A 22,446-nucleotide genomic window follows, 5' to 3' on the forward strand; every position below is an offset into this window, starting at 1 on the left:
AAGCCACTAGAAGCGGCTTGGGTGGGTCCTCAAGTTGGGTGGGGCGGAAAAAAGAAAAATTCAACAACTTAGGTGAAATGGACAGATTCTTTGAAAATTACAAACAAAGCTCACGCAGGAAGAATCAGATAACCTGAAGAGCCCTATATCTGTTACAGAAATTGAATGTATAGTTAAAAATTTCCCCACAAAGATGGTTTCATTGGTTAATTCTACCAAATAATTAATGTTGAAATGATATCAATTCTCTACAAACCCGCCCAGAAAACTGAAGAAGAGGGAACATTTCCCAAATCAGTCAATAGGCCCAGCCTCACCCTGATAGCAAAACCAAACACATTACAAGAAAAGTCTAAAGACAAATAGTCCTCCAGAATATAGATACAAAAATCTTATCAAAATTTTAGCAAAATGAATGAAGTATATAAAAAAAGATAATACATCATGTCCAAGTGGGTTCATCCTAGAAAGGCTGATTTAATATTCTGAACATTAATTCTAACATTATAAAATTAATTAATGTAATTCATCATATTAACTTAATAAAAATGGAAAAATCATCTGATCATATAAGTAGATGCAGAAAAATCATTTGACAAATGTCAACATCAATTAATGATAAAAATTCTCAGAAAACTAGAAACAGAAGGGAAGTTCTTCGACCTGATAAAGGGCATCTACATAAAAATCTATAGCTAGCATCATACTTACTGGTAAAAGACTAAATGCTTTTCCTCTAAGAGTAGAAACAAGGAAAGGATAACTGTCTTCACCACTTCTATTCAGTACTGTACTAGAGGTTCTCGTCAGTGTAATCGGGCAAGAAAAAGAAATAAAATACATCCAGATTTGAAAGAAAAAAGTAAAACTATCTTCATTTGTTGAAAACATGATCTTTTATATAGAAAATTCTAAAGAGGCAACAAAAAAAAATACTCAAAATAAATAAGTTTAGCAAGGTTGCAGGATGTTAAATCAATATTGTAAATATATTTCTATATATCAACAAATAATCAAATTTAAATTTTTTTAAATAATTGCATTTATATAATAAAATTAAAAATATGAAATACTTAGAGATACATTTTTAAAAAATCACGTGCAAGACCTGTATACTTAAAACTACAAAACAACGCTGAGAGAAATTAATGACCTAAATACAAAGAGAGATATATCATGTTCATAGACCAGAAAACTCATTATTAAGATGCCAATTTCTCCCCAAATTGAGTCACAGCAATTCTACTCACTCCAGCTGGCTTCTTTGTAAAAATTGACAAGCTGTCTCTACATATATGTGGAAAAGCAAAGAAACTAGAGTAACCAAAACAATTTTGAGAAAGAAGAAACAAAATTGGCAGACTTATGTGATTTAAAGACTTATTATAAAGTTATAGTATTCAAGATACGAGTATGACATTGGCATAAACATAGACATAAATAAATGGAACAAAACAGAGCCCAGAAATAGATCCACACTATGGTCAATTAATTTTTGGTCAGTTAATTTCCAAAAATGCTCAATTAATTTCTTAGAGTAATTCAATAGAAAAAGATCATCTTTTCACTAAAAAAAAAAAAAAAAAAAAAAAGGTAGAAAAATTTGATATCTGTGTTCAAGAAGGGAAGGAATGAAGAAAAGAAAGAGGAAGGGTGGGACCTCAATTGTTACCTATGACCATGTACAACAATTAACTCAAAATGGGTGGTAGGCCCCAATATAAAACTCCTAGAAGAAAATAAAATAGAAACTCTTAGTGATCTTAGGTCTGGAAAATTTTCTTAAATACGATATAAAAAGCATAGACTATAAAAGAAAAAATAGAACACTGGACTTGATCAAAATAAAAATGTATATGCTTCACAGAACATTTGTGAAAAGCAAAAGGAAAGCCACCAACTGAGAGAAAATATTTTCAAAACATGTATCTAACAATGGACTTATATCTAGAATATATAAATAACTCTTACAACTTAATCATAAAACAAACCACCCAATTTTTAAATTGGACAAAAGAGTTGAACAGACATGTCACCAAAAAGATACATGGATGACAAATAAGCATGTGAAAAGATACCTAGCAGCAGTAGTCACTGTGGAATGCAAATGAAACCACCATGAGATAGCACTACACACCCACTGATGCGACTAAAATTAAAAGGACTGAGCACACTAACAATGGTAAAGATGTAGATTGCTGGAATGTTCATAAACTATTACTCATAAACTCGTGGGAATGTGAAATGGTACAACCACTTTGGAAAGCAGTTTGGAAATTTCTTCTAAAATTAAACAACTACTTACCATATGACTCTGACATTCCACTCCTAAATATTTACCAGAGAGAAATTAAAACATATGTCCACAGAAAGACTTGTGCTCAAATATTCACAACAGCTTTGTTTGGAATAGCCAAAAACTGAAAATAAGACAAATGTCCTTCACCATGGCAGCTGATAAATGAATTATGGCATATCCATGCCAATGACTCCTAAATTTATATCTTCACTCCTTCCAGTACAATGTTATTTTGTATATGTGGCTCTTTAGAATAAGGAGAAAACAAACTAAGACTGGCTACTACCTGAATTGCCAAAAACATAAAAGACACTTACTGGCACCTGTAGTCCTTGTATTTTCTTCTTTTTCTTTGACAGTTTCCTATCCTTGGTTAAAGTTTTTGCTCTGATACATGCTGACTGCCCAATCTCCGAAGATCTTAAAAGACCTATAAGGGAAATGGTTTACCAGAGAAAGTTTAAGGTAGTACAGGGAACTATTTTGTTTTACAGAAAGAACTGAGAATGGGGAAAATGAGAATGCAATCAAAAGTCATAGACTTATTTTTAAATAGTAGCAATGCAAAAGATTTAATACTGAGGTTTGTTTTTAATATTTACTTCTTACTTTTAATGTTACAGATCTTCAATTTCTCCTCCTTGTGGAATTTCAAACTATGACTCCTAATGAAGGGCCTGTCTCTGTGGACAGGGTTGATCCAAAAGGACATGTTTGGCTGGAGCCCTGGTCCCACCTCTGAGCAATCACTACTCTGGACCAGTTCTGCAGAGTTATCAGATAGGGATCTGTCCAGGATCTGCCTCCGGTATTGTCCACTCTGATTGGAGTCACTGTTCCAAGTGGAGGCCAAGCAGGTTTGCCATTTTTTCTTGATACTAAACACACCAGTTTCATCACCTTCTGAAAATGCCCAGTTCACATATCCACATCTAGTTCGCATGTTCTGAGCTTGGGAAGGGAGGGAGGCCACTTTCATGGGTGCAGGTGTGCAAATCACAGTGGGTAAAACCTGCTCTCCCCTGTCATGTCTGCCTGGTATTTGAACGATTGGATCACACGGCACCTTGGGTTCAGCCACTGAGCCCAGATCTGAGACCACTGGGGTCTGCCGACTCAGATGAACAGGGACCTCACTCTGGATGACTTGTTCAGTTGCCAGCACACCTGTACCTGCTTCCACAGATGGTCTGGACAGAGGCAAGTCAGTTTCTGCAGAAAAAGGAACTTGCTTTCGGTAAGAAGGGACCAGAAGAAATTTTCCATACTTTGGGTGTGTTTGCCTGTCAAGGGATACCCTAGAAGCAACTATACTCTTTTCTGTTTCTTGCTCTTCCTGGTCATTTCTTAAACGTGAAGTCTCTCTCTGACTGTCTGTAATGTCAAGAAGGGGCCCCCTCTGCGCTCTTGGAGGGTGTTGGCCTCTGGCCAGGCTCCGCAGCAAAGAAGGGGGCATGCTATAGTACTGGTATTTCTTCTCCCCAGAGATCTCCATGTTGCCTAGAACCCCTGCACAGATAACATTGCTCCAGCTGTGGGGAAGTTTTCTGCAAGTAGAATACTCTCTGTTGGCCAGGAGAGCCTCATCCTCTTGTAAGGTGTCAACAGCAGAAAGGACTTTTAGGGTATCCACTGTCAGGGCAGAGAGGTCTTGCAGGTGTCCCACCTGGCTGTCCAAAGACAGTAAGGAGTCCTTTATAAAAGATACTTTTTCATTCATTTCTTTCAGTTGGAAGTACATCTCTGTAACCCTAATGGTAAAGGGAGGAAGAAAACCAGTTAACACATTAAGCATTCCAATGGGAATTTGTCTCCTGCCATCTTCTGTCTCTAATAGACACTCTCATCCCAGGTAATCTTATCCACTCCTATAATTCCCACCATCACCTCAATGTGGGAGAACGACGAATCTACATGTCTCGCCATTATTTCTCCTAATATTTCAGAACCACATCCCTAGCTTCCGGCTAGTCATCCCTTCAATCATGTCACCAATCAGCCATTTGTATTCCTTCATATATTCATTAATTTATCTGCAAACAATTGAACATCTCCAACTGGCAAGCAATGTGTTAATTTGGTAGGGAAAGAAGATCCTGAGGTAGAGACCAGAATGACAAGAACAGAATCAATAACAAAATATGCAATTAGAAAACACGGTATAGATCTTAAAAGAAAACTTCCAAGTCTACAGTTCAACTACGCTTTTCCCAAATTTCAAACAAAACCTACTTTAAAAGATCTACATGCAGAGAAAACCTGAGGCAAAATTTTAAAATGATTTTGAATACTTGAACCCAACAATATGATGTCCAGCCACTGATTCATATAAAAGCAACACAAGACATCTTCAGCTACGTAAGCACAAAAGTAAACTGCAAGCAGAGTCAAATGAAATGTAACAATTGATTTCATTTAGAGAGAGAAAAAGAAGGAAGAAAGTGTTGATTAATGTTGATCTGTAAATATCTCTGTATGTGACTGGGTTTTGTTTAGTGTCCCCCAAAAGAGATATGTTGAAGTCTTAACCCCCAGTACCTCAGAATGTGGCCTTACTGGGAAATACCATCTTTACAGAGGTAATCGAGCTAAAATAAGGTCATTAGGGTGGGCCCTAAGTCAGTATGACTGGTGTCCTAATAAAGGGGAAATTTGGACACAGAGGGAAGACGATGTAAAGATACACAGGGAGAAGATCATCCTATGACTGGAGTGATGCGTCTATAAGCCAAAGGACCAAGGATTGCCAACAAACCAGAATCTAAAGAGGCAAGGAAGGATTTTCCCCGAGAACCATCAGGAAAAGCATGTTGCTGCCGGCAAGCTGATTTTGGACTTCTAACCTCCAGAACTATGAGACGATAAATTTCTGTTTTTGTAAGACACTCAGTTTTTGGTTCTTCGTTATGGCAACCGTAGGAAACTAATAATGGTTATCTAAGTTTATGAATGCAATTAATTACAAAATATATCAGATTTGGTTACATAAAAATAAACACATACACATGAAAATATAATACAAAATTCTAAAACAAAATAAGTTGGAAATTATTCTAACAAATATCATGAGGTGTTGGTAGCCATTAATAAATCAGAAGCTTTTACAAATTGTAGTGGGAAAGAAATTACAGACTCCAAAGGACATGAACAGACAATTCACAAAAGATAAAATATGACAGATAAGGAAACATGATAAAATATTCAACCTCGTTATGTAAACACACAAGTATGAAACATTGGGACATTCAACTAGACAACATATATAAAGAGGCTATGATTTCACTATGCTAAAGCATACAGATATTCTTTACATTATGAAATAGAATATTATGGAGCCATTAAAAATCATACTTATATCGTTAATAGTCATTTCCTTAGGCTATTTCTGGTGGTGGGTGGGGGTCTGTTAGGTTCTGCATTATATACTTTTAAATTTGATATAAAAACGTTATAAGTAGAGAAACAATAAAAGTTAAAAAATGTTTACACAGACTGATAAATTTGAAGAGCTGTTTTTGATGTATAAGTGGTGACAAAATATAAATTGTATAATTTTAAATATATATGTGTGTGTATATATATATATATATATATATATATATGACTAAATGTAAAAGGACCAAAATTTTCACAGTGGTCTCTGGTTTATAACATCGTTTCATTCTTTTCTTCTCATTTTATTCTTTTATTTGAAGGAAGGAGTATACTTACCAATTTTTTAATAATGAAAATCTTTGATAAACAGGAATAAAGTAAAAAAAACAGCAAGGGAGGGAATCTAACTAACAGTTTAGTGGCTGATATGACTATATGCAGAAATAAAAAATGATCCCCAGTCTTATCTGGGGCCTGGGAGAAGAAGTGATTATAACATGAAGAGCTTAGCACTCAACTGTAGCAAGTACTTCCCAAAATACTGTTAAAACAACCCCTCTCCTGAGATCCCCTCAAGTCCCATAGATATCTTCCATTTCTTCTTTCTGGGAGTTTTGCACATAGGAATTAAATAAAAAGGAGGGTGGTATTTTCCATTTTTATTATAGTCTATGCAGGTAGAACACTCTCTTTCTCATGTCTGCTATAGAATTCAACTTCTGTCACTCAATAGAAGCTTAATAAATGCTTCGTGACCTTCTGGAACCTGCAAAACTAGAATTGGCAAGGCTGATGAGGGAAGGAACACAAAATATATGTATATTCCCTTCCAAATATGCTTAATTAGAGCCTCTCCATCCAGTGCAGTGTTTCATCTAATTCAAAAACAGTACAGTCTGAACAGCAGTAATGGAGACTCATTAAGTTCCATTAGCAGCAGTCACATCAAATGGATACAATAGAAATCAGCAACTATTCACAGCAACAGGTAACATGCTACAATAAAGACCTGTTAGACAAATAACCTGGTCACCCTCAAATCCAGTCCTCCTGCTTTTATAGGCACTTATTTTCTAAAGCATTACATCCTGTGAAACATACTTTCATTATATTCCTTGACCACCAACTACATTAATTTAATCTAGCCTTTCGGTCATCCTGACACATAAAATAAATTCTTACAATTTTAGTTTCCCCTGTGCAAGGTTTGTGGGTGGAAGGAAGACCAGGATGGTTATTGTTTTATTGTGGGCCTTTGGAGAAGATATTTTAAAATGAGATGATAACAAGTATAATTATAATCATCATGACAATTATAATACTCACTGAGTACTCACTACGTGGCAGGCATTTTACAAAGGCTCTACATTATTATTTTATTTAATCCACATGACAGCCCTATAAGGTAAGCATTATTATTAACCCTTTCGTGAAAAGAGGTTAGGTCACATGGTCAGTCCTACGGTCGGTGATAGAGGGAGGCTCAGACCCAGACAGTGGCATTAGCCACTGAGCTCTAGCACCTCCCTGCAACTCATCTGGGATCCAGGCAAAGTTCTTTTGGGGGGTCCTAGAGTCCTGTGAAGTGTTAAATGAAGTACATCAACATTTCCCATGCTGGTAAGTGTTTGGCCACAAATGTTTCTCAATAAGTTTTCATAGCCAAATAATAACAGGACCTGCTCAAACTATAACTCTACTGAGTCACAATGCACGTTGTTCAAGTGTTTGAACTTCTTTAAAAAAAAAAGTAGCATTTCCCAAATACAACATACCCAAACATGTTTAATATACAGAAATACCTAGTTAGCATCTTACTCCATAGAACAGAGGGGAAAATGCTTGCTTACTACTAGATCAAAAAGTAGCTGGCATCCCAAGTAGAGAAAGTAAGATATAAAGCAGCCTTAATATGTTCTTTTTCTACTTTCACAGCTCACTTAATTCTATAAGGACATAGGTGATCTCTTCTTTAAAGGTAGGCAAACACGCAGATATCCTCCGAATCTCCTTCCTCTCCCTCTTCAAATGACTGCTCAGTTACCTCAGAAAAATATTCTTCCCTCTCCTATTTGTGAGCTCCCCAGAAATGACCTCAACAAGAGTAATCATATAAAAGAGGGCTGGTAAAATAGTTCTCTCTATCAGAGGGAATACTGATTATGTTTTGAAGTAAAATTAGAGCTTCAGAATTGAATTCTAAAGCCTTTGAAAGCATTTAGAATATTGTTCATAATTTATTTTCTAATTTTTCTCTACTCAAATCTCCAAAAAAACTATTCAAGAGAAATGTAATCGTCTATGATGATTAATGATGTTAGGGTTAATATTATTATTATTATTATTATTGAATTAGTTGTTTGTAAACGTCTGGTTCTAAAGTTTTCACTCTGTAGTCTCTTGACTCACATACTACCTTCTCCTAGTTTTCCATATACTCCTCTGATCCATTCATTTTAGTCTTCTCCCTGAGTTCCTCTTCCTCAGTCCATTACACAGGTGTTGGCATCTCTCAGAGCTCTACCTTCAGCGCACTGAGTTTCTTCCCTGTACATGCTTTCTGGGCATAATCACTTCCTCTGTCATAGTTTTATTGCTTTTATAATAAGCAGATGACTCCCAAATCTTGTTCAATTCAAACTTTGCCTCAGGGCTTCAGATTCACACATCTCCAGCCTCCCAGACATCTCTGGCTACATGTGCCACAAGAGTGTCAGACTCAACAAATCTAAACTTCGTTGCTTCCCACCCTTTTGTATATTCTTTATCTTGGGGGTGCCATCTTTCACTTAATTACCCCTGCTACCGATGGCAGACTCATCCTAGCCTCCATCCTCCCCCTTAGCTCAATATTCAATCCCTAACTCACCTCATGAATTGTCCTTTCTAAATATGTCTTTATCTATCCCCTCTGCTATGGCCTGAGTTATTGTGTCCTACCAAATGTCATATGTTGAAATCTTAACGCCAAAATGTGATGGCATTGGGAGATAGGGCCTTCGGGGTGGTTATGTCATGAGGGTGGACTGCTCATGAATGAGACTGTGCTCTTATAAGAGAGATCCCACAGAGTCCCCTAGCCCCTTCTATCATGTGAGGACACAAGAAGTCAGCGACCCAGCAGAGGGCCCTCACCAGACCATGCTGGCACCCTGATCCCAGACTTACAGCCTGCAAAACAGTGAGCAATAACTTCCTGCTGCTTATAAGCCATGCAGCCTGTGATATTTTGTGATAGTAGCCCAAATGGGCCAAGATACCTTCTTTTCAACCCTTGGGACTCACCCATCTTCTGCATCAATCTCTCAGGTGGTCTCTCTACCAATTCTGATTCCTCAAATCCACTCTACAACTGAAGAAATCTGCCTAGAAGGTAAATCTTTCCTTATGACTAACCACCTAAAATTCTTCCTTAGTTTATACTGTAAAGTAAGGGTCTCTCCACGATCTTGTTCATAATCTTAGGAGTGGAAGGGGCTATCTTGATCCCATCTTATCTACTTATTCCCCTTTTCTTAAGGTTTGGAAGGAAATTTGTATTTAAAAAGGAATTATACTCAAAATTTTGGGAGCCTGTGTTTATATACTTGTAGATAACTTTCACTGCAGCCTTACTGTCTACCAGTTCTCTACCACATAGTTCATCTGCATCATCTCATGTAATCCTCATAGCAACTCTTAACAGGTAGTCTGCTTTCACTGCCATTTTACAGATAAGAAAGCCAAGGCCCAGAGTAAATTTTCCCAAGGACGTACAGCTAAGAAGTGGCAGAAGCAGGACTTTCTCCCAGCTCTGTAAACCCATATCTGGGAATGATTCATACAAAACTAAGAACCATGCTGGCCTACAGGAATCAATGAGCATAGCTGTAAAAAAAAGTTAGCATGTATGGAAGAGGGAAAAGGAAGCTCATAGAGCTCTGGCCTAAAGACATTAGTTAAGTAAAATAGAATTTTGTGGATTCACATATCTTTATTTGATAGTTAATTTTCTTCTCAATATTAAAATTTGATCTGAAACTCAATCAGCTACCTAAACACATATTTACATAAATATGCTATCAATAGACAAGTCCAGAAATATAATATTGCCCATAATGAATCATTTAGAAACCTCTAAATGTTATTCTGTTTTAAATAAAGCCATATGTAAGGATTCACTAACTATCTATTTGGACATCAGAAAAACACATACATAATTAGGTATCACATTTTATAGTCAGGTCCATGTATAGTCAAAAATGAAGGAACACATTTAACTTCTGTCAATTTGCTTCCAGTTAAGAGAGCAGTTCTATGTTTTAAAAAGTGCCCGTCAGCACATGCTGTCCTCCATATTTTAACACAACGCTATGTACCCACAATTAGTAGTACAGCTACAACAGCTTTGATCCTACTACAGTTTCTGAATATATTCCCTCTCTCCAACACATCTTCTCCTCTCTTCTCAAACCTCTGAATGGCCTTCCTGCAGTGACCACCCAAAATCACACATGCCCACAGGCATTCTCAGCTGATGACTCTACCATGACAACTGTTCTCAACCCTAGCTGCATCCCCTTGCACACTGGCCATGTTCTCTCCTGGCCTCCTGCTCCATTAAGCCCCTCTGAGAGAAATTCCCGTAAGCAGATCACCTCCTCTCTCCCACTCCAGCAGGTTCCCCCTTGCTGATGGACCATTTCCAGGACCATCCACAATTCTGTTAGTAACTCCACATGAAACAAAACATAAGAACCGTACCATGTCCCCAGACGCCCTGCCCCTTGCTTCCCTTCACAGAAAAACTTCCCACAAAGCTGTCTGTAATTGCTGTCTCCACTTCTCTTCACCCTTCACCCTTCACCCACTTCAGCCATCCATTCCACTGCATGACAATGGCTGGTCAGGCGCCCTGATGCAACAAGCATGGTACACTGGACCTCCCCCGGGCCTGCGGGCTGCTCCTAGACTCACCTGGTGGCCTGCGGTGCCTGCATTTGCTGCTCCTTCCAGGAGGTGCACCATGCCACCAGATGCCTCTGCCTGGTATACCTCCCTCAGGTCTCTCCTCCTCAATCACTTCACATCGACCATCCTGCACCAGACTACCCAAAACAGTTCAACCTAACCCCCAATATCAGCAGACCCCTTGCCACCATCGTTTTCCATTCCTTTATGCTAATTTTTCTTCATTGCTCCTTTACTACCTGACATTAAATTCCGTATTTCTTTTATGTGTTTCCTTGTTTATTTTTTTGTCCCCCACCCGCCACACTCTCCCACATGTACACACTAGAATGTAAGTCCTATGAAGTCAGGGACTCTTGTCTCGTATACACCATTTACCTCCAGTAACCAGAATAGTAACTGGAACAGAGCAGATGTTCAATAAATATGGATTCATTTTATGTACATTATGTGCTACTTGAGAACGTTTTAGAGAACTTAAACCTCTGGATTTTTTAAGTAGATCTTTGTACTTTTTTAGACATTCTAGAGAATTGGGTTTGGGTACCAGTTTGGGGATGGAAAAATACATATACTCTTTTACCTTTCTGATGTCACTCGGATTCGTTCCTCACAACTACAATTTAGACCTTCCATCTTCTCATGGAAGTATTTTTCCACACACTGTTCTTCAAAATCGTGAAGTTTTTTCAGATCCTCCTTACTCAGGTAGAGTTCTGTGAAAATAGGTATGGTACATAAAAAGAATCATTAGTCATTTCAGTAGGAAGCCAATACAATGTATAAGTGGCTTTTCTTCCACTTGTGTTGAAATTTGATAGACTGAAGCTTGTATGATAAAACTTTGCTGCCTTGTCAGACTGTAGTCTTAGTATTAAGGGGGAAGTATCATGTATTAAGTATTAAGGGGGAACAACTGGAAACGCCAGTCTGGGTCTCTCTTATTTGTTCTATAAACAGGCATGGGAGTGTGAAGATGGCACAAGTGGAACAGACACTTTCTCTTCAATATTTCACAGGTTAGAATATTTTTACACATTAACAAAAATTCACTGTATAATTGACCCTTGAATGTGAGGGTTAGGGTACCGACCCCTACTCAGTCAAAAATCCACACATAACTTTTAATTCCCCCAAAACTGATTCTTTCCCCACCCCACTCCCACCAACTGTTTTATCTCTCAAAATGACAATGAGTAACCTATAGGTTAAAATCATGGCTAGAAGTCAAAGTCTTTTGACAGTAATCTAGTATGTATAAGAAAGTTTTAATTTGTTACACTGAGTTTGCATACACTAAGTTCTTCTGTTGAAAAAAAAATATGTTATTACCAGTCAATAGCCAATTAAGGCTACCCACCTTCCCTAACAGAATTATAATTAAATTCATTAAAAGACACATCATTTGGTGATATTTTGAAGCTAATGCAATTCTTGTCAAAATTCAGCAATCAGTCAGGCTACCACCTTGGCTCTCACTCTGACCTAACAGGAAAATACGTTTTTTAAGCAAGTTTCCAATACTTGGAAAATATAAAAATAGTGTTACAAAAAGGATAAAATTGGGAAGCTCTCTTCCTTCAATAATTTCACTTACATTAGAGGGGAAGCCATTAGAGTTCTGCAGAATTTATTAGAAGTGAAAATGTTCCAATATTTTCCAATAATACAAAAGACAAAAATATTAATTCTGAATTGAAAAACATGGCAAAAATAAAACAATACTCAACCATAAAATATGTTCACAACTCAAATGCACAATGTTTTCTGATTTTATGGTGTGGAAAATTTTCAAATATTAAAAAAACATCCAGTATCCCTCTAACACTAAATTAAAGAATCTCCCACCATGATTCCCCAAAAATAAAACCGGGTCTTATATTAATTTTTGCTCCAAAAGACGCATTAGGGGTTTGGTTCAGAGGATGTCATTCTGAAAAATCATGCTAGGGCTTATTTTCCTGGTAGGTCTTATTTTCAGGGAAACAAAGTATGAACAAGAAACTTCACAATCGTCATGATTTGAACCTTCTGTGAATTCGTGTGAGCAAACAATCCACAGAGCAATTCTAGTAACAGGTGCAGCTTGTAGCCTATGGAGCATTCTTGGGACTGTCCGCCAGGTGGCACTGCTGCAACATATGCAAAGGTCTTGATCCTCAATACAGGGAGAGGATCGGAAGCAATCTTAGAAAAATTCAAGAATTTTCCAGAGCTTGAGATGAACAGAAAATTTTCTTAAGTGTTATACCAGAATCATCCTATAAGCCCAGATCAAGGTGAACCCAGGAGAAGTTCTTTGGTATGGTGCTAGGAAATCTGGCCAAATCCTAGTTAATTCCAGTATCTCTCAAGTGGTTCACACTCTACAATTAGGTTGCAATGGTTCTGCAGCCAGTGCCTGGGATGGCACTCTATTAGAAGCCTAAAACTTACAGTATAATTATAAGCCTTTAAATTAACTTCAGTTGTGCTTTGGCTTCCTTATAAAGACTGAATCCCTTGTGGGGGGAAGAAATGAAAAAGAAAAAGAAATCTCCAAAGTGACTCCAGAGGAGAAAAATACTTCACACAGCCAACTACCAAGTGCAAAAGCATATTACCCTGACAATCTTGTAGTAACATCTGTCCCCCGAAGAGCTCGCCAAAATTTATAAATACTCCACAACCCCTTATCTGAAACTCATAGAACCAGATGTTTTAGAATTTAGATTTTTTTTTCTAGTTTTAGAAAAAAACTAAAAAATAAGAGTGGTAAATGATGCAAACTCTTTACTTGGGGTCAGAGAAGTCCCCTGTAATCAGACACATTACTATTTCTGCAGCAAAATCGATGAATATTCACACTACATGGGATAAAGAGAATAAATAGTTTCACATTAGTCCCATAAGCTACTTCTGCCCAAGTGAGTCTTTCCACAATTTATAAAGAAAAAAAGACTTTCCATTTTCAGAGGTACTTTTGATTTAGAAATTGGAAAAAAGGATTGTGGATTTATGCCAACTATTTCCTCTATATCTAGAAATTATCTAGAAATGGGCCTGGTATCAATTGTGGAATTGCTTGAGAGGAACTACAAAAGATCTACATAATCACAAAAAAGAATGTTCTCCTCATATGACAATTAGTATGACCATCATATCATGCAGTCAAGGTATGAGTGAGCAAAATGAACGAGGATAATCTCAAAATATGTAGACTTAAGCTTTGGAGGTAGAAAGCAAGCGCGTGTGCGCGCACGAAAGAGGAGAGAGAGAGAGAGAGAGAGAGAGAGAGAGAGAGAGAGAGAGATTGAAGATGTAAAACTTCCATTCAGAATCACCTCCGTATTCAGTAGATTAGAGGACCAGAGAACCCTGATTCCGGTTAATACGTTAATCAAAAAGTCTTGCTTATCTATCTCCCTCAGACCACAAGGCCTTCTGTAACTCCTTCCTATTTGGATTCCATCTTCAACAATGGGGAAATGAGTATGGATCATTGTAACTACTCTCTAGGAGTTATTCTAATGAATTCCCACGTCAGCAAAGAAAACACAGGTATTCTGGGTGACTTAAAACCTTTGCACAGTCAAGCAGAGATTTTGTTCCTACCTATTCTTTTCTTTCAAAGTATCGGTTAATCTTGGCAAAATGCACTACAACCACACAATGAGATCAATGTATTTACTTAGACCTGCGTCCTCAGCTGTTACTCTATTGTCGGTTAACTCCCAGAGCCTTCCATCCTGTGCCCTGAATTTAACTGCCAATGGTCCAGTGTGTCTTCAACCTTGCATCTCCATTCTTTACTCTCTTCCTCCTGTCCCACCAATGAAAACTTACTTAATCCAACATCACCCTCTTCTTGGTCACTTGGAGCTCGACGATGACAAAGACGGCGTAGGAAGAGACCAACATGACCGAGCAGAATGAAAGGTGGAGGCAGCCAAAGCTTCTCATGGTAAGTCATGATGTAGCGATAGCGATTGTATTTCCACAGTTTGTTTGAAATGGATTTCATATCTAGATAAACGTTACTGTAAGTTGTAGTAAGAGAGGGACAATGCGTTAATACAAAAATCCTGAAATATAATAGATTTTTTTCCTTTTTTTCCAAATTTTAGGATTGGTTCATCTGACATTACTAGCAATTAGCCAATAAAAACAATACCCGTTGCATTTCTGATTCTTCTTCCACAGAACAAAATACATTAATCACTTTCTACAATAAAATATGCTAATCAAAATAGTAAACGAAATGTAGAAATTAAAATCAGAGAGAAGAAAATGCTAACATTTTAAATGCCGTGAAAAGATAGTGCCCTCTGGAACTCAACACTATCTTTGGTTCACCATGTCTTCTCACATAAAAAACTTTTCAGTCCACAATTCATCATTCAGGGTTAACAGCTTCATTTTTTTTTTTTAATTGGGGAACATTGGTCAACACTGTGTTTATTCAGGACCCATCAGCTCTAAGTCAAGCCATTGTTTTCAATCTAGTTGTGGAGGGCCCAGCTCACTGGTCCATGTGGGAATCCAACCAGCGACCTGGGTATTATGAGCACTGGCACTCTAACCAACTGAGCCAACTGGCCGTCCCAGTAACGAGCTTTAATATTCCTCTGTATGAGCAACCTTATGAAGAGGTTCTCCTAATGTCGCAAGTGAAAACTGATAGAATAATCCTACTTAAAACACCCAAATAAAAGAATATTAATAAAGAGAAAGAGAAGGGGGAAACAATCAATTCATCCTAAAATAAACCAAGAAGCAGAGCTTCTATTTAGAAGGTAGATACATTACTCAGATTAGCTTTACAATGAAAGTAACTCTCGTTGGTAGGCCACCTTGGATTTTCCCTTTAATTACATCAATTATAATATGAAGATAGTGTGATAAATATATTGATATTATAGAACTTGCATTGGAGGTTCTGGCGGGTGGTAGTTATTCTAAAACACCATTGCATCCTTCACTATTTACCTTTAAGTCTATAACATGATGGGAGAGAGGGGATTGTCACAACAGAATGTCCATCTTAACATTTTTTTTAGGCTAATATAAAATTGAGTCTCTTTAGAGAAAATGGCAGAGATGTACGTAAGGAGGGCAGCCACATTTAGCAAAATAAAGATACAGGCAACCTTAAACGGGAGTAATAAAAAAGAAAAGGAACCAGAACTATCCTGGAGAAAACCAGCTTAGGATAAGAGGAGCGGGAGCACACCTATCACAGAGTCCATAAAGTAGATGAAGGAAACGTATATAACTGGGTTTTAACAGGGGTTCTCAGAGTGTGGTGAGTGAACCAGCAGCAACATCATCACCTAAGAACTTGTCAGAAACGCAAATTCTTGGATCCTACCCCAGAACCACTGAATTAGATACTCTGGAGGTAGATATTATAGCAATCTGTATCTCAGCAAGCGCTCCTGGTAATTCTGCACGATCAAGTTTAAGAACCACCAAATTACATGCTACGTCCACCCCACGTATGACTATAGCCTGTCCACCAGCAGGTGGCGATATTCACAGTGTGTTTCAGGTTCTTTGTAATTATTGGTATAAAGAATCTGGAAAGGACCCCCAGACAAGTAGTGAGAGCTTGGGTTTCTCAGCTCATTTGGTTCTCAATGTGTTCATTTCTGAAGTGAGAAAACTGGTCTATGTGAGGATTTCTCAACCTCTCTTTTGATACCTGATGTTTTTGAGATCAAAAAATCTCATGTCCTTTTCTTAGTATTATTTGAAATATCAAAAACAGCTATAATAACTAAACACCAACAAATTTTAAAGTTCATAAAATGCTGGGGCTAAAAGTAATGATAGCTATCATACAATCTTGTAAAAAGCAGGAAGGTATGTAATATACATATAATACATATTATATATATGTCATTTTTTTAAGTATTCTGATTTATTTTGCCTCCCTCCAGGCTTTATCTTCTCTACTTTCTTTATTTAGATTCCATTCATTGATTTCCCTTTTCTTATCTTTTCAGTGTTTGGGATAAATTCATGAGCAAAAAAGCCAAAAAAACAAAACAAAAAACAAAAAAAAAACAGCCTAACTTGTCCTTGTGGAGCTTATATTCCAGTAGAGAAGCCAGAAAACAGAAAAAACACAGTATGTACATTATAAAACATATTTGTATATATAAGTGGGTGTACAGAAAGAAAAGTAAGAAGGACCAGGCATACCAAGGAGATGGCTGAAGGAAATGGGGAGCGGTACCCTTGATATTTATCATCCTTAGGTTAGGCCTAATCAAAAGGGGGATATTTGAGCAAAGACTGGAAGGGGGTAAGGGAATGCACCCCAATGATATCTGGGAAGAGCATTCCAGACAGAGAGAACAGCAAGTGCAAACACACCTGTATTGTTTGAAAAACTGTGAGGGGCCAGTATGTTTGGAGAGGAATGAATTAGGGGGAGAGTAGTGTGATGTGTGATTTGAGAAATAGAGGGAAGCCAAATCACATGAGGCCCTCAAGGTCATGGTAAGAACTTCGACTTTTACGTAGAGGAAAATGGGAAACCACTGAAGAATTTGGAGCTGAGGAGTGACAGCATCCAACATATGTCTGTAAAGGGTCATTAGGGCTTCTGTGTTGATAACAGAATATAGGGACCAAAGACAAAAGCACAGACATAAATTAGGAGGCTCTGTGGTAGAAGTGGGGTGGTAAGATGTGGCTGGATTGATGATCTCTTTGAAGATAGAGTCAAAAAGTGTTCTGACAGTTTAGAGGTAAAAGTACTAGAGACATTAAGAATGACTCCAAGATTTTCGGTCTGAATAACTGGAAAGATGGAACTTTGACAGAAACTTGTAGTCTTTCTAATAGATTTGGGAAAGACTAAAAGTAGAACAAGTATATATTGGATAGAAGGGAGGATCAAGAATTTGAACATTTAAAATTTTAGAAGTCTACTAAACATCCAACTCGTAATGGAAGGGGGCAGTTAGATCTATAGGATTTAAGTTCAAGAAAAAGATTTGGGCTAGAGATATAAGTTACAATTTGTCAACATATACAGGAAACTGGCCAAAATCACCAAAGAAAGCATAAATAAAAGACAAGCAAGGTCATGACCCAGGGACATTCCAATGTTGAAAGGGTAAGGAGATGATGATCCAGAAAAGGAGACTGAGAACAAGTAAAAAGTGAGATAGAAGTAGAGAATAAGATATGCTGCATTGAAAGCCAAGTGAAGAAAGAATATCAAGCGTTCCTTGGCCAACTTTCAACCTCATCAACGATTACTCTTCCATGATGCTAATGTATTATTTAATTACAATGCATGATTTCCTTTCATTCTGCTTTTACGATACTTTCTCTCTATTTATTGTTTTGTCTCTTCTCATGCTCTGATGCCTTCCTTCCAGTAATTTCATGCCCATATTCTAAAACCACAGTAATAAGACATGGAGCACACAAAAACCAATGGCTACATGCTCAAAACACATGTGAATCTACTCAAAACACCTGCCCACATATTGATCTAAACACAATAACCATATTTAATTAAAATAACCTACTTGAAGAAAGCAATTAACAGGTTCACCATGATGATATATTGCACAAAGAGGTAGACAGCTTGGAGGAATGGAGTAAGAAAAGAACCAGGAGGACAGGATGGCTCACTTGAACAAACTGCAAAAAAGGAATGAGATAAGATGAATTACAGTCCTATGACTCTAAATATTTAGCACATTAACAGCAGAATACCATAAATATTTTTTTATATTTTTAAGATCCAGATGATTATTTTTCTCATTTTTTTTTCCTCTGAGCATTCACAAAAATTCAATTTCTGCATGATGACAAAATCTCCTACGCACCATCTATTTCTGATGCGTAGACTTCTCCATACATCATCCAGTATGGCTCAAACACAATATCTCGAGCAAGGCTCCAAGATGGGGGTTCATTTGGAGAAAGGATGGCCTTGCGTGCCACTCCAAAGCTCAGCAGGACTATGGCCATTATGATCACAATGTAGAACATGTTTGCTGTCTGTAAAAGTAGTATAGCACAACCAGAATTTTACTATAGATTTGAAATTTAAAACAAATTAAACACTAGCAACCATCATAATTATACCTGCCAATAAATATGTCTGTCTAGTCATTGACCAAAATGCCCTAGTCCATGAATAGCTGGATTCCCTTTGGCAAAACCATTTTGTTTTCGCTGTACAATATGTGTGTCATGTCAATGTGGTCTATGAAATAACACAAATTTACTAACAAAGAGAATTTGTACTTTTTTTAAGAAGTAATGAAATGTAAACAGATTTTGATTGGTTAATATCCAACTTTTCACCAATTGGGCCAGAGGTAAGGAAAAGAAAAAAACAGGGATACTCAAGTTAGTAAAATGGCTTCTTATTCCCACAGTTATCTTCAAGAACTGGTTGGAGTCTGAGAAATGAATCAGGCAAAAAAATCTGCTGAAGAATTCCAAGCTACTGAGCACCCTGATAAAGTGGAAGATCCCAAAAACATGCAAAAAGCAACTGTGAAATGATGTTTGTTAAATCCAATGTTTCAAAACTGCCACTTAGTCTTTGTATTAAAAGTAAGCCTTATTGTTATAATACACAATAGAGGGCTGTTTATAGAACACTGACCTTTGTATTATAATTTTTTAAGGCCTTTTTAAATAATTCATTTCACTTACTAAACATACATCAGCTCAACCCATTTGTTCACTATGGCAGAGAGAATTGTTCCATGAGTATTCTATTAGCTTTTCTACATTTGTTGGCCTTCCTTCCATGAGGCTGGGGCCATGTGACCTATTCTGGCCAATGAGCTATGGAGTGACAGTGAATTGAGTCACTTCTTGTCCAGAGCAGTCAGAAACCATAAGACTTTATCCGTCACTATCACGTCCTGTCATAGGAGACCTTAGAAGCCACATGTTGATATTACTATGTCACAAGATGGAAGGATTCTGGATTCCTGAGTCACTGGGTAGAGGATGGCCCCATGAGCACCCATTAAGCTTTGCATTAGGGAAAGAATAAACTTATGCTAACTCGCTGATATATGTTATTCACCTCAGCATAGCTGATGTAATTAATACCAATGTCACAAAGACCAGAGAAGACATTGCTGGTCTAAGAGAAAAGTGCGAAGAAAAAGTCTATCTTTGGAATCCTGGAGGTTCTCCCTGTTCTGTCCTATTCCTTCATTTCAGCACTCCCCTTCCTTCTCAAGAACTTACCAGAAGAAAAAGCAAAGATGATTTTGAGGTACTGTACTTCCTAGGGGGTGGTTCTTAGGCTCTGTGCAAAGTCATCTGGACAAGGCTAATAAAACTGCATAGTGAGTGTCAATGACAGACAGAGCCAGGTGGCCCAGATTTGAATTCTGACTCTCCTATTAATATTCTCAGAAAATTTACTTTACCTTCATTTCCTTGTGTGTAAAATGTGAATAATAATACCTATCTCATAAAGTTGTTTTGAAAAGTAAATGAGTTAATATATTCAAAGTACTTATAAGAGTGTGTGGCCCATAATAATCGCTAATTAAGAGTTGGATGTGGATGAAGAGATACAAAGATAAATCAATATTTTAGCAGAAAAATAACATTGGTGGTAGCCTCACACAAATCTGACCCTTGGGAATTACTGTGCTCAGAGGCAAATTTGATTCAATCCCGTATCATCTGGCCCTTACCCCAAAATGGTAAACTGAGAATCCTTATCAACTACCCAATATGCTATCCAAGGACATATTTGTTAAATACAAGTTGGTGGTTATAAGGAAAGCATGAAATGATCTTGCTCTCTGTGCTTCTATAAATAATTTCAAAAGTTAAACTACTGAATGTGAACCATGAAATTAGGCAGAAGCATTAAAAAAGAACACCAGAATATACAAGCAGACTGTACTCACCATTTTTGCAATCATGGTCACATATGGACCTGCGTGTTGATTCACAGCAAAGAAGTCCAGGAGTCGTGAGAACCAGAATATGATGTCAATGCAGTATATAAGTCTTCCCGCTGTATGGAAAGGAGGGTCACCCCACCGAAGGCTGAAACCAACCAAAAACAGGCCAGTAGCTATAGTTTCCATTAGGTTCCAGTACTCACTAATCCATACCTTTACCTTTTGAGTAAACTTCTCAGGTTCTGAAATACAGACCTAAAAGAAGAAAGAAAGAAACCTAAAGAATGAGGTATAATCCAAGAGTCTCATCAATATCACCTTCTTTAATATATCAACTGCTCATTTAAAGAGTAATTTGAATCCTGCCAAATCTTAGATCACAAGGGGATTTTGGTGAATTAAGTTACCCTCAGGTAATGAATTATTTAAACAATTCTATAAATATAATTTAATGTCACTGTTAGTGCTAGCCAGCTATTTGAACACCCCAAAAGAAGGGTTTTTTTACGTAATTTTTCTAGCTTTCATTAATCCTAAACTAACACAGGGAAACTGCAAGACATTTTAAAACTTAATATTGTAATGGATCTATATAAGGACAATTCCATTTCATGAGGTATAGCTAAGTGCAAAAAAAGACTAGTTTGAAACCAAGGAATTCTATAATCTGGTCCTCTTTAGTGAGTTGTTGACAAATTACTCAGAATGTGATATTAGAACTCACTATTTTAAGAAATTACCCTGCAACAGAATATCAGACAAACTGATGTGTAAAATAGTAAACTTATTTTCCCCAAAGCATAAAAATGGTAGAATTCAGATAACATTTTTCTCCTGAGTTATCTTCTATAATGTATAAACTTCACAATAGTAACTAGCAGACCATATAGGTATAACTACTAAGAATACAATTTCTTAGTACATAATGTTGGTCACATTAACTCTAGGAGAAAATCAATGTATGTAAATGCATAGATGGAGGTAGACATAAGCGGTGTGACCAAATAATACACTGAATGTCTAAATAAAAATTTATTACAGTAAAAGACACATTGCCATTAATCTCCCTTAAAATACTCCCCCTTACTTCAACACATTTATCCCATCATTCTTGCCACTTTCTGAAGCAGTTCTGCAAGTCCTCTTTCATGAGTGTCTTTAGTTGTGCTGTTGTGGCTGCCTCAATGACCTGAATCATTTTGACTTTGAGGAAGAGCCAGAAGTCACACGGTGCCAGATCCGGTGAATAAGGTGGATGAGGACACACCATAATGTTTTTATTTGACAGAAACTGCCATATAACAGAAGCAATGTGTGACACGGAGCATTGTCATGATGGAGGATGATTTATGGCACAATTTAAAACACACCTTCTTTCAACCGTAGCTCACACCCGACTGACTGCACCGAACAAGTTGAAACTTGTCACACATTACTAAGGTTCGACGCACCACTTCACGTATTGAAGATCCCTGCCTTTCCATTAGATGGCACTTGGCAGTAGCATTCACTGTATATTTTGATCACACAGAAAGACTCCGTGTCACACATCACTTCTGGTACAGCAACTCCTGTCAAATAAAAACATTATTGCGTGTCCTCATCCACCTTATTCACTGAATCTGGGACTGTGAGACTTCTGTCTCTTCTCCAAAGTCAAAATGACCATGAAAGGTAAACATTTTGAATCCATTCAGGATGTTGAAGCAGTCACAACAGCGCAACTAAAGACACTCAAGAAAGAGGACTTCCAGAACTGTTTCAGAAAGTGGCAAGAATGATGGGATAACTGTATTTGAAGTGAAGGGGAGCATTTTGAGGGGAATTAATAGCAATGTGTCTTTTACTGTAATATTTTTTTATTTAAACATTCACTGTGTTGTGTGATCACACCTGGTACATATATATTAATATCTAAAAGAGTCA

At 37.3% G+C, this 22,446-nt stretch overlaps 1 protein-coding gene across 1 annotated transcript in view; it reads right to left on the reverse strand.

Moving 5' to 3' along the window:
- The window catches only part of TRPM6 (transient receptor potential cation channel subfamily M member 6), a 121,538-nt gene that overhangs the window by 31,748 nt on the left and 67,344 nt on the right, over nucleotides 1-22,446 (reverse strand). Inside the window, 7 exon segments of the mRNA XM_033123710.1 lie at nucleotides 2,617-2,729; nucleotides 2,909-4,050; nucleotides 11,208-11,340; nucleotides 14,450-14,643; nucleotides 18,154-18,268; nucleotides 18,457-18,631; nucleotides 20,524-20,775. Coding sequence (XP_032979601.1) covers nucleotides 2,617-2,729; nucleotides 2,909-4,050; nucleotides 11,208-11,340; nucleotides 14,450-14,643; nucleotides 18,154-18,268; nucleotides 18,457-18,631; nucleotides 20,524-20,775 — 2,124 coding nt within the window.

Source organism: Rhinolophus ferrumequinum, chromosome 12, assembly GCF_004115265.2.
Source record: "Rhinolophus ferrumequinum isolate MPI-CBG mRhiFer1 chromosome 12, mRhiFer1_v1.p, whole genome shotgun sequence".
NCBI lineage: Eukaryota > Metazoa > Chordata > Mammalia > Chiroptera > Rhinolophidae > Rhinolophus > Rhinolophus ferrumequinum.